Source organism: Xenopus tropicalis, chromosome 5, assembly GCF_000004195.4.
Source record: "Xenopus tropicalis strain Nigerian chromosome 5, UCB_Xtro_10.0, whole genome shotgun sequence".
Classification (NCBI taxonomy): Eukaryota; Metazoa; Chordata; class Amphibia; order Anura; family Pipidae; genus Xenopus; species Xenopus tropicalis.
The window spans coordinates 22,288,319-22,304,331 of NC_030681.2; the positions used below are offsets into that span (position 1 = coordinate 22,288,319).

At 40.3% G+C, this 16,013-nt stretch overlaps 1 protein-coding gene across 25 annotated transcripts in view; it reads right to left on the bottom strand.

Annotated features, from left to right (window-relative positions):
- nrxn1 (neurexin 1) overlaps nucleotides 1–16,013 on the bottom strand; it is a 919,306-nt gene that overhangs the window by 297,955 nt on the left and 605,338 nt on the right. Inside the window, exon 1 of one of the 25 annotated variants that reach the window (XM_018094139.2) lies at nucleotides 10,695–11,869. The exons of 21 other annotated variants lie outside the window; for them this stretch is intronic. In XM_018094139.2, coding sequence (XP_017949628.1) covers nucleotides 10,695–10,932 — 238 coding nt within the window. In that variant the 5' untranslated portion in view covers nucleotides 10,933–11,869. Of the gene's footprint in view, nucleotides 1–10,694; nucleotides 11,870–16,013 lie in introns of those variants that run through there. 3 more of the 25 variants (XM_004914747.4, XM_012963877.3, XM_018094138.2) reach the window with 3 other exon arrangements.

The following is a 16,013-nucleotide window of genomic DNA, read 5'->3' on the forward strand; positions in this document are numbered from 1 at the left end:
TGTAAAAATGGCACCTACTTTGAGGCCACTGGGAGCAACATCAAAGGGGTTGGTGAGCAACATGTTGCCCCCGAGCCACTGGTTGGGGATCACTGCCCTAGAAGGTTACTACCACCTTTTCTACTACAGCTACTAAGCTTTTCAACCATATAAACAATCGCTAAGCATTTGTTTGCTTCTGACAGTTATTAAATACTGAAATAATTAATGCCATTTTTAGACTGCGACTGAAAAAAAAAAAAAAAGCTCGGTAATTAGTTCCCAGAGTTATTTCAGAAAATTATGACTTTTTTCCCCTTCGTTTTAAGTTTTAAAGCCAAGCGGACGTTATACATTTTAATGACCATCTGTTTAGAGGAACTTTGTGGGTGAAGAAATAGCTGGTGTTAACAGAATGCGGGAAATTACAGATCTTCTGGAGAAGGGGTGGGAAAACAGGGTGGGCAACGGCACAAAAGAGCAGAGGTCCATTCGCAGAAGAAAAGGTTAGTTTTGATGGAGGGGGTTGTTGCATTTATCACTTTAATAGGTGAGTACATTATTCAAATGCACATTTTACATTACTATAGTGTATGAGCGTTTCTCCAACAAATGGGCTAATAAGTCTCTCTTTATTACAAGAAGCTAATTGCTGCTGACGAGCAACGGAACCTGCAGAACTTCACTGTCAGAGACGGCAAAAAATATGTGGGAGGCAGGAATGGCGAAGACAGGCCATTCTTTATTTCTGACATAAATACATTACTCTTAATAACAGGATTCATGTCTGTCACATCATGATCAATTGTATTTTCTTTTTAATAATATTTTATGGCCAAATTTCACTACAAACTGAATCAAATGTCACCTTTGGGACATGTGCTCTTATTATTGCTGCTGTTTGTGTTGCTGCTGTTTGGGGTTTCTTAGCTTGTGAAATTACTGCAGTATATGGGGAGTTCAAGCAGAGCACTTGATCTACTGAGCGCAAAGATATCTCCTCTTGCTGCCTATACAGAGCGCTCATTTTCTGCCCACCCCCTTTATATACAGATTATGGAGGCAAATTTCCTCCTCTCTAATTTCTGGCATTCTGCCTAAACATAAGGCACATGTCTATAAAAATTCTATCAATACCTGCACTTGCTGCCTTCTCCTAAGCTTATATTGCTAATGTTCTTCTCACTGAACTAAAGGACTTTTAAGTCAAGATACTCATCTACTCTCTATATTCCGTTCCCTAAGCCCAAGGCCCTTGTCTCCAGCTCTCTAAACATAAGGAGCTCAGGTTGATTTCAATAAATGTAAGACTCTTGCCTTCTACACTATAAGCACAGGGTAATTATTATCTCTTCTCCAAAGTGAAGGTGTTCAGCTTCTACTCTAAGAGAAGAGAACTCTAAATGGAAACCTCATATCTTCCCTATGTACAGTGTTTTTTATTGTCTATAAACTCAGCTTCTTTCTAAAACAGAATTCTCTAAAGGAATACCCTTTAACCTGTTCATCATATATGTAGATATGACAGTGATGGACTGCTTAAAGGAAAGACTAGGAGTTTTCTCCTAGAGGAAGGTCTAGGAAATATGGATTAAAAGAAGGGGTGCAGAAGGGAGTTGTTGTGAAATGAAGTCTCATTTTGGAGTTTAAAACCATATACGTGTGTAAGTAAAGGGGGACTTTTATACAAAACCAGACTATAATGGATGTAGGAATGAAATGATGACAACTAAGGGGCTGATTTACTTACCCACGAACGGGTCGAATGGAGTCCGATTGCGTTTTTTTCGTAATGATCGGTATTTTGCGATTTTTTCGTATGTTTTGCGATTTTTTCGGATTCTTTACGAATTTTTCATTACCAATACGATTTTTGCGTAAAAACGCGAGTTTTCCTATCCATTACGAAAGTTGCGTAAAAAGTTGCGCATTTTTCGTAGCGTTAAAACTTACGCGAAAAATGCGCAACTTTTCGCGTAAGTTTTAACGCTACGAAAAATGCGCAACTTTTTACGCAACTTTCGTAATGGATACGAAAAACTCGCGTTTTTACGCAAAAATCGTATTGGTAACGAAAAATTCGTACAGAATCCGAAAAAATCGCAAAACATACGAAAAAGTCGCAAAATGTTCGTTTTCAAGTCGGAACTTTTCCAATTCGGGTCGGATTCGTGGGTTAGTAAATCAGCCCCTAAGTGAATGTAGTTCACAATTTGGCAACTGTAAACCACTCTAGTAGTGATGCAAATACTGAAGCATTCAGACAAGTATACCAAGAAAATTCATTTTAATTCATTACACCTTGTTATTTTCTGACTAAAATGCTCTCATCTGCTACACTATAGACCTATGGTGCTTGCCTTCTTCTCTTTATTTTGGGGAGTATCATCTTCAGCTATACAGGCATAAAGTACTTCATTTTTGTGCAAAGGTAACTGAAGTACAGTATGTTATGCCTCATACACACAGCTGTCTCTTATTCTGCTCTATAAATACTAGACTCTTATCTTCTGCTTCTTAAACATAAGTCTTACATTTTCTGCACATAAGCCATATGGGACCAATCATATACACACGGCGGAGAAGTATCTTATCTCTAGATAATAACACCTTACAATGACTATAGTCCAGATGCACTAGACTGCCAATTAACAGCCACAGCTTATCAGTACAGGACATTCAGTTAACAAACATGTGTGTGTGTGGTCATCAAACAACAGGCTTGAGGCAATGGATTGCTCTTGTCTATGTTTTCTGCCTTATGTGATCTAATGTGATTTGCTCATCCACCCAGTGACACATGGTTTGCATGCCTGAGATACCCTGCACCTTACATCACATGCTCTTTGGCCAGGACCAACTGGCTGACTTTAAACTGAATGTTTTTCATTATATTCAGTCATTAACTTTGTTTAGTTATACCTAACATATCTCAAAATCTAATACTTTCTCATTTAAGAATCCCAAAATTCCTGTCTCAAACCATCTAATATTCCTGCATTTGATCTGTTACAAAGGCTCTTTCATTTAGTTCCTCATCAACTGATCTACTCCTTGCATTATTTCAACTCTTTATATTCACTATTCATACTCATATCCGAAGGTACATCTGTTGGCCCAGCATCTCATAATACCGTTTCATTCACATATTTTCCGACAGATGCCACTAGCAAAATTCCTAACCCTCGCCTCTCTTCAAACCTTCAAAGACCCTTTCCACTATCATCTCATCCAATTTATTTCTTGTGACTTTCCCCAGCCCCCTCTTGATGTTCTTACACGTAGGCCCAACTCATGCAGCCTCTTTCCGTTCTACCATCCAATAAATGCTAACTCAATATCTCTCCTGCTTTAAATATTTAATATATGTGAAGGCATCTCAATAATTGTTTCAATATGTAACAAACTTATGAATGCTGCTCGGCACATGTTCTTAAATGGAAGGAAGGCATAAATAGATTAAAAAGTCTGGTATTATCTGGCTTATATATTGTAATCCAATTTAATGCACCAGAAAATGCAAAAACATTAAATAGCTTTGCTTTACAAATAGGATAAAACTGTTATAAAAATCTGTTAAATATGTATTAACCTTGTAGCACTGTTTTTATCTTCTATAAAGCATTGAAATACTAGAAAACCACTGGCGAATAATAAACATTTCTAAAGTATTTGTGTCTGTTAGTTACCCCTCCCATATAGATTGTAAGCTCTACGGGGCAGGGACCTCCTTCATCTTGTGTTTCTGACTCTTATTGCAACTGTACCTTGTATTTATTTGTATTTATTGGTGTACTTTGTATTTATCCATTATCTTTAACCCCCTGTTTGTATTAATGTATTCTACTGTACAGCGCTGCGTACATAAGTAGCGCTTTATACATATACAAGTATAAAATGGAGGAAAAGAAGTAAATGTAGCACCATGTTTAAAGAACCTATTTATCAGAAAACCTTTTTCCCCCCATTCATGCAGCAATTTTTCCATTGATTGATCTTCCCAGTTCAGCACAGGCTTAAGCGGCGTATCCTGTGGTGAAACAGTGGTTTAGCAATAAAACCTCGGATTGCGTGCCTCTGCCAATCAGATAATGGCAATTCTACAGTTAAAAGAACTTCTGCCACTAAGCGTAATCAAGGTCATTATCTGAATGAACACCCACATTATTACTGCAAATGCAATAAAGGGAGCTTTTCTATTTTGCTTAACATTCATAACAGGGGGGGACAGTTTTTTATCGGAGAAAAAAATATATTGCAACATGATTTGACACAATACTGTTCACCGGCAGAAAGCATTTGCTTCCGTTTTGATTATTCCTCAAGACATTTTTAAAGGTATCAACCATAATCATCTAGCATACAGCTCAAATTCTAGTCTTGGAAAATTCCAAGCAGGGTTTCTTATACAAATGCAATGCCTTCTAACCGCCACAGTCCCAGAAACTGGGTCAGCATCCATAAATATGCAAAGGTTAACCAGGAGATGTGGCTCGCCACCTTGCAAGTCTTGTAAATGACAATTCATGAGAGTGTAAATGAGGCATAGCAAGAAATGAAAATGAAGAAAAATAAAACAGGAGGTATTATTAAAGTACACAAGGGAGGGGGGGCACTCTGCATGGAATACAGTATGAATACAATCTAAGTATTGCTGGCATCAAATGACTGTAATGCAATTAAATCAATCAGACGGCACACTCCTTAATACTTTGATTTCACGTTATTTTGCTTGCAATTCAATATTCTGGTTATCCAGATGGGTTTATTCAAGCGCCAGGATGAAATGTTCACGCAAGCCATATTTTTTTATGTGGCATTTAAATAACAAGGGACAAGCTGTAGTGAAAATCAATGCCACGAAATGCAGGGATATGTTAGGTTAATGCAAGGAGCATGCATGTTTCTTCTGCCGCTATAAACCAAGGAAATCTACAGTTGCTAAACAACTCCTTTGTCTGTTTTGTCATGATTTTTTTTTTTAGAGACTGGGAAAAGGACAAAAGAGAAGCTGTAAACTAGATGATTGCACGCCATCTCCCACTGCCAGCAAACAGAGCAGCTTACACCTACATTAAGTCTATGAGATATTCAGTGGGCATGTGCCTTGTCTTTTTGGGTAGGCAAATGGGCATGTACGGTTACAAAACTACGTTAAAAGAAAGGATAGCATGAGCGATCACTGCTAATGAACCTGCTTTATCCCCTCAATGCATCTGTACAGATAGCTGCCTTTCCCAGAATCAATCAATCCGATCACTGAGAAAGCAGAAAAAAAAGACACCTGGAAGGAAATGCATACATGAATAAATATAGATGAAAAATGTGGGAAGATTCCCATTCCTGTAAAAGACAGCATGTATCTGTAACGCAAACAAGGTGCTGGTATTTTTCTATGCACACATCCCCAAGAGCTTATTCCTTCACACTGTACTTCATGAATAAGTTAAGCCGTTGGAATCGCAGGCTTAGGGAAGTCACACCCCATTGTCATACTGCAACAGCCCAGTGTTTAAGGAGATAATACTAATCCCATAGGCTGAGGGCAGATAGGACACCAACTTGTAATGTGTGCCACGAGAAAGTCTCCAAAACGGGTCTCTTGGGATTCCATATTGACTGCGGCATCAGCGAAATGAGTTATGACTGCAATGTGTGACGGTGGAGCAGCCAGCTTCTGGAAGGCTTAAGGCAACATTAGAGATGATGTTGCAGTTTTTTTGTGCTTCTTGCACCTGCTCCCAACTATCCCTGGGCTCATACATCAAGGAGTAACTAGTTCCTACCAAGATCTAATTATATTATATAGGGCTGTGTGTGTGACCCAGGCTTAAGGGTGCAAATAGATCTTAGCTGAGTCATCTCATGGCAAACCAAACATGCGAGAGTATTATTTCCATATAGAGTTTGTTTAAAAAAGTGTTTTAGGTGTGGGTGGTGGACTTTCCAGAACATGCAAAAAGACATGAATGCAGTAAAGTGGCTAATGGCAACATTATTAACAAGATGATCTGGGTAAGTGTTGTGAGTAGAACCAAAGGGGCAGTCAAGTCAACTGACGCCTGAGGGAAAACAATGCTATTTGCTGACTCCCACTTCTCCTTAACCTGGGGAGAAATTGATACTTGCATGAAATCTAGGAAACCCATTATCCAGAAATCCCTGAAATACAGGAAGGCCATATCCAATACAGTCTATCTTATATATGTTATTTTAAAGTGTGGCTGTCATCCTTTTCAATTTGTAAATAAGCTATAAAAACAGTACCTTGTACTTGAGGGTAACTAAGCTCCATATTGGTGGCAGAACAACTCTGATTTATTTAACATTTTTATGGATTTTAGAAGACTTGGTATGGTGATCCGAATTACAGCAAGGCCCCTTATTCAGAAAACCAAAGGCATTCTTGTAGAATTTTAAACAACAGATCCTTTACATGTACTAGGTTTCCTTTTCCAATTTGAACTGAAACTGTGGGGTTAAAGCTGAACGTTCAGGTGGTAAATGTATATATGCAACCCATGTATAATCATTTCCATCCGGCACCCTGTGGTGAGGTCCTCCATTGGATTACTGACAGCCAACCATTCCTAACTAGAAATGTTCTGGAACCAGAACTGATATCTGAATTGAATTGAATATGTATATTTATATCACATAAATAGCCTAAGCTGTTCACTAAGATGAATATAAATAAAATGAAAAATAAAAAGTCATAAATTCTACAATGATCACGATTCTTTCAGCTTGACCTTACTAGAGATGAGCAAACTGGAAAGGATTTAATTCACTCTTTGGTTCATATATATATACAAAGAAAGCCATTCATAGCTTATGGGTCAATCATGTGAATGAGATGTGATTGAGAAAAACAAATAGCTGATGGACTCCCTTAGCACAAAGCATCATGAATTGAATCAAGCGAAGATAGTCTGGCTTAGATTTGACTCATTTGTACATATTACAGCCATGAGCTAAAGTGCAGGCATTCCTCCCAATCTCCCTATAAATCCCAGTAGCTGTTTGGTGGGGGAATTATGGTGCTTTGTTGATCAAACAGGGTAAATATTTCAAAAGTTAAATGCAGGCCTGAGACAGAAAGCACATTCCTGCTGCTTACAGAACATAGCTAATTACTGATACGCTGCAACCAGGTTACCCCCCAGGTATAAATGTGCCCAGTTTTTGTTTTTTTTATGAACCTGACAAGTCTAGATTTTTGTCCAGTTGTACTTAATGCCCCAGAGTCAGTTTGAAAGATCAAGGGTGTAGCCAAAGGCCTATAACCTAAAATGTGGTGCAGCGCCCTCTACTGATTGCCCCTCAACTGTGCTGACAGATCTCATTATTTGAGCCAATGTGAACTTAGGTCCCAGGGCTGGTGTAAGGTTGCCGTTCCTGTAGGGACCACATTTATAGAATTATTTCTCTTTGGTCAGAAGAATAATGAAATATCATTATTTTTTTCTAGCCTAAGGGACTTTAGTGTTAATGGGAATCCATGAGGGTTTTGCTATGGACACATGAATCTAGGAGCTGTCAATGATAAATGACTTGCTGTTAACAATAAAAAAAACAGCTCCAAGAGTTTTACTGAAAGCCTTCAGTTTGATTCGACTCAACACCCACATGAGAAGGCTTTTACATGCAATTGCAGTAATAACAACATGACTTTCAAGAATAAAGAGTACATGTTAAAATTGCTACTGTATAGGCCACTTTATGTCAAGAAAGACCGTTTATAACACTGTTTCCTAACTGACCCCAGTGTTGCTGGACTTTAATCTCCAACATGCTTTAATGACTGTATGTAGGAAGCTGACAGTTGCAGTTCATCACCATCATGGGAGTTTGGACTTTTCACAAGCTAATGTTTTTCCCATATACCCAAACTACTCATCAACTTCTAAAGATCTTCCAAGAGGATGAATGGTCAGAATAGCTTTACAGAAAGGCCTCATTTAACAGCAGAGATCTCATTGGCCATTATCCAGAGGAGCAACACCAGTATAACAAAATAATGGAGGAACAACTGAGATAAAATAGACTACCACTAGGCAAAGCACACCCAGCCCACATATGTGCAACAATTACATCATCATAGATTAATAAATAGCTTGGAAGAAGGGCAGGGATCAACTGTTTATATCATTGCTTTTAGTTTCTTTTTGTATCTAACGATGAGCTTTGTCTGCACTGCAAAACATATCTGAAGTATATTATGTATTTATATTGGACATAATGCAGAAAGAGAGAGATAGAAAGAGAGATATGGAAACAGGCAGTGACAGCAAGGGAGAGATGCAGAGGGAGAAGAGATGATAGATAGATAGATAGATAGATAGATAGATATATGATAGATAGATAGATGATAGATAATAGATAGATAGATAGATAGATAGATAGATAGATAGATAGATGATAGATAGATAGATGATAGATAGATAATGAACATTAACCAAGAGGATATAAACTATACTAATTTATAGTATAAAACAATCCATTGTTATAATGACCTAGTTTTTTCCCCACTACCCCTTCCTTTTTCTTTAGCACTAATGTTCCTAGAAACTGTACAAAGGCCTCCAGACCCCAGAGAGTAAGCTCTTTCTGCACAGAATATAAATCTGCATTCCCAGTCTATTTCCCCTTGGGAAACTACATCAAGTTCCATATGAAAGTGATTGTGATTGTCTCCGACTTGCACCGATAATAGGCAGGAAGACTTGGTTAACTTCCATTTTTCAGGTTTCCAGCCCCCGGGTCATGCAAATACATTTGATGCACACGGGGCAGAATAATTTCCCAATTTAACCATAACATTAAAGGGCGGCAAGTTGTGCTTTATTTCTTTTTCTCTCCCCGACACAAGCCGTCTGCCTGGTGCTTTCCCTGTTATTATGATTAGTATTTGGCTTTATGTTCACCATGACTTATATGACATTACCTTCTATGAAAGAAAATGGGGGGGGTAATTAGGTGAATAGGTGCAATGTGCAATGTCTCTGTACAAAGGCAATAATTATACTTCAGGCAACAGTAGGCAGAGCCCTTTGTCTGGGAGTCTAACACAAAAGAAAGATTCAAACTCAGTTGCATGTAAACAATCTCTTATATTAATGGAGCCATAATCCATAGATATTACAGCACCTCTCTCTATTCCTACCATAAGCGAATGCAGAACAATAGCCAGGTTGAACCACTAGGTCAAAATATAAAAAAATAAAGGAATATATGGACAAAAGAGATGTTCAAACAGCTACGGTGAGTATTAGTAATACTGTCAGAGGCACAAGGAGAATGAATAGCAGCCTCTAGCAAGCACCACTTTACAGAATGTATATCTACAGTAAATCTCAGCTCCCATATGTGTCCGTCCATGCAGTGCCTTCCTGCCTTTCTGTGCATGTCTGCTGTGTTATGTAATGTGATGCATATGTATATATACACACATATACACACATACACACACATATATATACAACCTTCCTGTGAATCTCACTGAACATCAAGCCATACGTTGAATAATGCAATACTCTGCATGCAATTTCCCTAGCTAAGCCCCAGTGTATAAGCATTAGATGTCTCTGCACAACCTGCCTTGCTGTGCAACTCCTGTCGTTTGTACTGTATGGCTCTGCATAGCTTTGCACATTTGGGGGGGGCTTTCAAATTAAGGATTAACTCATGTGCTTTGCAGTGCAATGTTCTGCATATAATTCCTCCCATGCTGGGCAATAAATAGAGCATGGGGCTTTGAGCTTATCTTCATAAGGCAGTTCTCTGCATACCTGTTCTACCTTTATAAGCTGCTCTGCTATATAGTAATGCTCTGCGTTGCTTTGCCAAAGTGCCTTTCTATGCAATGTATAGGGTATGAGAGGTGGGCTCTGCTATACAGTGCAATGTTCTGTGTGTGTGCCCATTGTATGTATATGGAATGTATCAACTCTGGGCTTTACACACACAGAGCAATGTGCTGCATTCCCTCAGAAGCTCTGCGTGCAACGCTCTGTGCCCAATTCATGCCATGCAGTAACATACGCCTCTCCACTGATGCTCATTCTTACGGCATTAGAGTACAGTCTACAAACTTCGACCCACGAAAAACCTCCCTAATTGCCCCCGTAAATGAAATAACTTCCTAAATAAATTGATTGACACACTTTTGATAAATGAAGACTTTCCTATATCACAAGTTAAAAAATTAAACAAACAAACTTGGTCTCAAATCTGACATTAACCCCCTTTTCTATGGTCCAGGCCAAGGAGTGATTAGATTCAGTGCTTGTTAACCCTTTCCTTGCTGGCAGTGCAAAGAAAGTTGGGTGTAGCCTACAGGACCAGGTGATGGACATTCCATTGGTTGGCTGTGTAGACAACTCTGCCAGACCCCCTGGATCTACCAAGTAATTAACCCCTTTTTAGCTAGCAGTGTATGGGAAAATGGGAGGATTAACCTATCGTGGAGGAGTGGGAAGGAATTCTGGTGGAATCATGACTATCTAGCAGGTGATTAACCCTTTTATGTTTGGAACTTTTGATGAGTCGGGTAAAATCTGGCAGCTGATTAACTCTCTGGTGACTGGCAGTGCAAGGGTGAATGTCTGTATCCCAATGCCATATAAAACCTGCAGGTGATTAACCCTTTGCGTTAGAAGTGAATTGAATAAAAAGCAATTGGGGGGGGGAGGGTGCTGCTGTACGGGACCCACCGTTTCCTCCTCTGAGTGAAGCCGGAGACCTGTAGATCGCGATGGGCGCCGAAACGTGTTTCCCCCCATGGAAATGATGAATGTGGTGCGATCCGAGGTTGTTTGCCCCCCAGGACACGCCGAGGATCCAGCTGAGGGTTAGCGGGACAATCCACATGGCAAAGCGGAGGCTGGCGCTGCCAACGCCCGGATCAGCGCTGGAGTTCCACGGCATCCGTAGCTGCTGCTGCTGCTGCATGGAGTAGTCCGACAGAGCCCAGCCGCCCGGCGCAGCAGCTCCGCACAAACTTTTCCCCACACTTTTAAACCTTGACAGACATTTGTACGTCCCCTCTCACACATAAGGGTCTCCTCTATGCCCCTAGATTTCTGGTCCAATCGAACCAATCCCAGGTCACGCACATAGTCCCAAAACGACACCCCAATTTATCTCCAGACCCAAGAGGCCCCCCCACTCCGATCTCTCAAGCGTCTCTCCGAGGTGCCAACAGCTCCCCAAAACGTATCCCCCACCTTCCGCGTCAAAAGAGGCGACAAGTCGCTGCCTTTCAATTAAGGATCCATAGTTTGCCAAACTACCAGCAGAAAAGGGATTTCCTCTAGATGAAACCCAGCCGTAATAATCCACAGGATATCCAGAGAAAATACTGAGAACGATAAAAAAAAAAAAAAAAAAAAAAAAAAGCCACTTCCTAAAGCTTTGCTGAGAAATAAAAATTGATGCGCTCTCCTGGATGGAACATGTAGTGGCTCTACTCGCAGAGCAAGTCTTAACCACAGCAATAAGCAGCCTTCCCCCCAAGCAATGTGAGTGCTCTGGCTATTAAGCGTAATACCAGAGGATGTATCCAGAGAATAGTGCGCCCTGATGAAGGGAATCAGGGGGAGAGAATATGCTTCTAGGAGAAGCCTATGCAAATCTGCAGTCTCCAAACAGCAAATCACTGAAGCTTGGATGCAATGCAGAGGAAGAGCCTATGTGAAAGAGGGAGGCTGAATAATGGTGTGAAAAAAAGAAAGAAAAAAAAAAAAGCCGAGGCTTTCTGATTCCCCACGCTATTATTATTATACACCTAGGGCAGGCATGTACTACTGCTGCTGCGCAGTTTGCTGAAATGTTCAAAGAAAGAGCGCCCAGTCACTGCGCAACGCAACGGTGCAGATTTACTTAGCCCCCCTCCTGCGCTATACATCAAATGGGCTCATATCCTCTGATTAAAAGAAAGAAATAAATATAAAAAAAACACGTTAACCCTTTGAGATTGAGGGGTTCAGCAGCGCACAACAAAGGAAAGCCAGCGTGGTGCTATCCCTGCCCGGCGCTCTGCCAGCGATACCCACACACACACAGCGACTCTGCCCCCACTGGGAACCAACCAGGTGTGTATGAGAGGAGGAGGGCCGGGCATTCCTGGCACCAGATTGGCAGAATCGCTCCTACTTTTACTTTTAGCGAGCGGCGGGGCGCAATTCCTGTACTGGCGCAGTCAGGGATTTCAGTTGTTCTTGAATTCCCCCTGTATTTTAGTTAATTATTTAATGTTGTTTTTTATTACAGCATTCTGCTTATACAGTGCACTGGCTGTTTTTGCATTGATTCAGAAATGACAGACTTTATTGAGCACAGAATCGCAGCGTTAGTTCCTCCAGCCGCTGATCGCTATTAAGGCAGCAGCCCCCCCTCCCCTCCCCGCTTGCCTCTCTAGCAAGTCGCTGTCCATATCCGAGGTGCTGAATCGGTTAAGGCAGACAGTCGCTTGCTTTACCGCAGCAGCAGCACACAGGGCTCCGCTTAATCGCATCTAATAATTATTATCGAGACCGACTTTTGCTCTTTCCTTTCATAATGTCTAATCATGGGGGTACATTATGGAATTACTAAAGAAGCCTCCCCCATACACAGTTAACACATTCACTGACAAGGGGGGGGGGGATCTCGGTGTAAAACGCAGCCCCCCTGAGCGACATATGCTTGCTCTTACACAGACATGGGCTGCTCTGACACAGACATGGGCTGCTCTGACACAGACATGGGCTGCTCTTACACAGACATGGGCTGCTCTTACACAGACATGGGCTGCTCTGACACAGACATGGGCTGCTCTGACACAGACATGGGCTGCTCTTACACAGACATGGGCTGCTCTTACACAGACATGGGCTGCTCTGACACAGACATGGGCTGCTCTGACACAGACATGGGCTGCTCTGACACAGACATGGGCTGCTCTTACATAGACATGGGCTGCTCTGACACAGACATGGGCTGCTGCTCACTTGTAGGCACTGCAGAGGGCATTGTGGATGAGGACAGGTTTCCAACACTAGTAGGGGGGTATTAATCTGTTAATAATACTACTGGAATGAAGCCTATAGCAAAACAAAAATCTGTCAATGGAATTTTTGTTACCCAAAACCAACAGCACTTACTCCCAGTGCCCCCCTGATTTATTGTACAGAGCAGAGTGGGCACTACATGAGTGGGCACTACATTAAAGCTCACTGCCTCCAAGGAGACAGATTACACCAGGCAGGTGCATGAAAATGAATTTCATGTGTCTCTTCCCAAGATCTTTGCTTCCGATTCCAAATATTCTGCCGCCCACTCCGACAGCGCTTCCTATACTGCAAAAACTGCACACACGGATCATTCTCTCGGCCAGGAATGAATTATTTCTTGGAAGCCGTAGACTTGTGCGCTTGTGAAATGCACTTTTTTTTACACCCCTACATATATAAGTGAGGAGGGCAGAAAATCATTAGGGTAAAATTGATTTGAACTACAGTATCAATAAAATTTATGAAGCATGTCATTAGAGAGTATATAGAGCTGCCAAGGTCCAGGGACCCAAAACAAAATGAATGGGGTAATTTTGCTTTAAATGAGCAAAGACCCATATGTGCCTGGAAGCCTAGTGCATATTGGAAGGCTTATGCATGGCAGACTGCTAATTAACTGTTTGTGTCTACATTATATGAAACTTCACTAATTAGTAAATACAGGAGACAAGCCAACAGCCGCACTGAGGTGGTGATTATTAATAGTTAGGCGAATGATTATTCTACTGATTCCATTGGTTGTCCGTCAATGACACAATTTGTGATGATGAGGCAAAAAGTGATGCAAAAGGGAAAACAGAATTCAGGGCTTTTTGCATTTATTTTATATACAAAAACTGGAGTGTAATCTCCTGATAAAGATGCTGCTGGGGGTGAAATGCTTAGTGCTGCATAGGGGGGACTGTAGGGTGGGGCTAACCCCTATAGCTCCAGTCACAGGCTGGCAGTTATGTTGAAATTGGGGGAATAGGTTCAATTTCTTGGTAGAATTATGTTGCCATGTTTTCAGCCATGGCTGCTAAGTAACAGCTCACCTTAATCTTATTTAATTATTTAAAAACCATGAAATGGGTGGGTGTTAATGTGTGTTTTTAAGAACAAACAAAGGTTAAGCTGTAGGTGCCCCATAACATACTGCTGGTTTACGTTGTCTGCCTGAACTAGTGTGTTTGGAGGTGATGGGGCAATTGAGCTTTCCTTCCCACTTACACATTTGGTTCTTATATATTGTGATTTTATCATATATGGATTTCGGGGGAAGGTTATACCTAATTGTTATTATTTTTCACTTTATTAGTGATATTCATATGATAATCTCATATTGCAATAGATTTCCTTTCAGCATTGCAGGTATTCTAGTCAGTGACAGATGTGTGGGTTGCTTGGGTCAGAATGTTTTTTAATTAGATATAAAATGAATAATGAACCCCCTATTGTCACATATAAGGATTAGAAGTCACTTCTAATTCCTTTATAATGTATAATTATTTGTAAAAATCACATGAGTCACATGATACAAATTACATAACTAAGCACTTATTATAAATGATGATATCACTAAGCACCATGGATACAAATATTAATTACAAGGTATTAGTGGCTCTTTAGTATTATAATATGATCTAAATTGCACAAATAAACACAATTACCTTTTCACCTTGTATTACTGAGCCATTATTAAATTTGTATAATATCTAAGATGCCTATTTTTTTTGAATGCATCCTTAAAATGAATTCTTCTGTTGAGCTCAGCAATGATTCTAAAGCTACATTCGGCCACTGAAAGCCATTGGAAGGTTTCACCTTCGAAACAATAGTGAATAGGAGTTGTAAAAAGGTTCAAAGCATAGAAAAGTCTGGGCCGGAATGTGTCTAAACACAGATTTGTCTATCCCTCTGACCCAGGTCTATTAGTTTGTGTGTCTGTTGTGTTCTATAGATCAATTCCAATATTATTAGTCCTAATGCAACACTCATTGATAAAGACTAACAGCTCAGATATATGCCCCCATATGTAACAAAAGGCATTATATTTGCCCAGTAGCAGTAACCCAAAGTAACCAATAGAATATTTGCTTTTAAACAGGTGACCAGTAAATTCTGCCTACTGATGGGTAGCTATGGGTTACTGCTCCTGGGCAAACGTAGTTTATTTATTTACATAACCCCCATAGTCTATTGTAGTTTGGCTTTGCCATTGTGCTGCTGAGATTCCAATGCACTGTTGGTGGTCGCAATGAAACTTGCCCACCCACGATGCCCATATTAGACATTCTATTAGTGTCTTTCTTTATCTACTCTATGTCCTGTTTAATCCTTTATTTTTTTACTCTTTTACACATTTTCTACTCTACATTCTCTATCAATTCTATCTCCCCCCTAACTTTATATTTTTCCATATCTCGTCACTCCTCCTGTTTCACGCTGTTGTTTTAGCTCCCACACGTTGGCTCTTTATTTCCCTCTCTCTTCTCCTGTCCTCCCTCTCACCGTGCCCTCAGACTACTGTCTCTTTGATCTACCAGTTTATGTCTGTTCCATTTTTTCTTTCACTTGTATGGACTGAACTCTGCATTGCTTGCCATTTATTCATGTTTTTCAGCTCTGAATGGAGCAGATTGTTCTGTATTACTTTCCGCCCATTGTTTGCAGCTCCAACAGAAGTACGGTGGGCACTTTAGGACATATGTTTTTACCCTTGTTCAGTGATTACAATAGCAGCAGGCAGACATAAGAAGGTATAACTTAGAAGTATAAGTTATATTATTTGTAGAGAGCATATTATTTGCAAGAGCAAAGTGATGCCTCTTTATGAGTTCAGAGAAACACAGTTCATTAAAGTGCTGGGTAACCATCAACCCTGTGGTTTTTGATTTATATTTTTTGTTTCAAATTTTTTTGTTTCAAATTTTAACCAGCCATACATAGTTACATTGTTACACAGTTACATAGGGTTGAAAAAAGACCATCAAGAGTCCA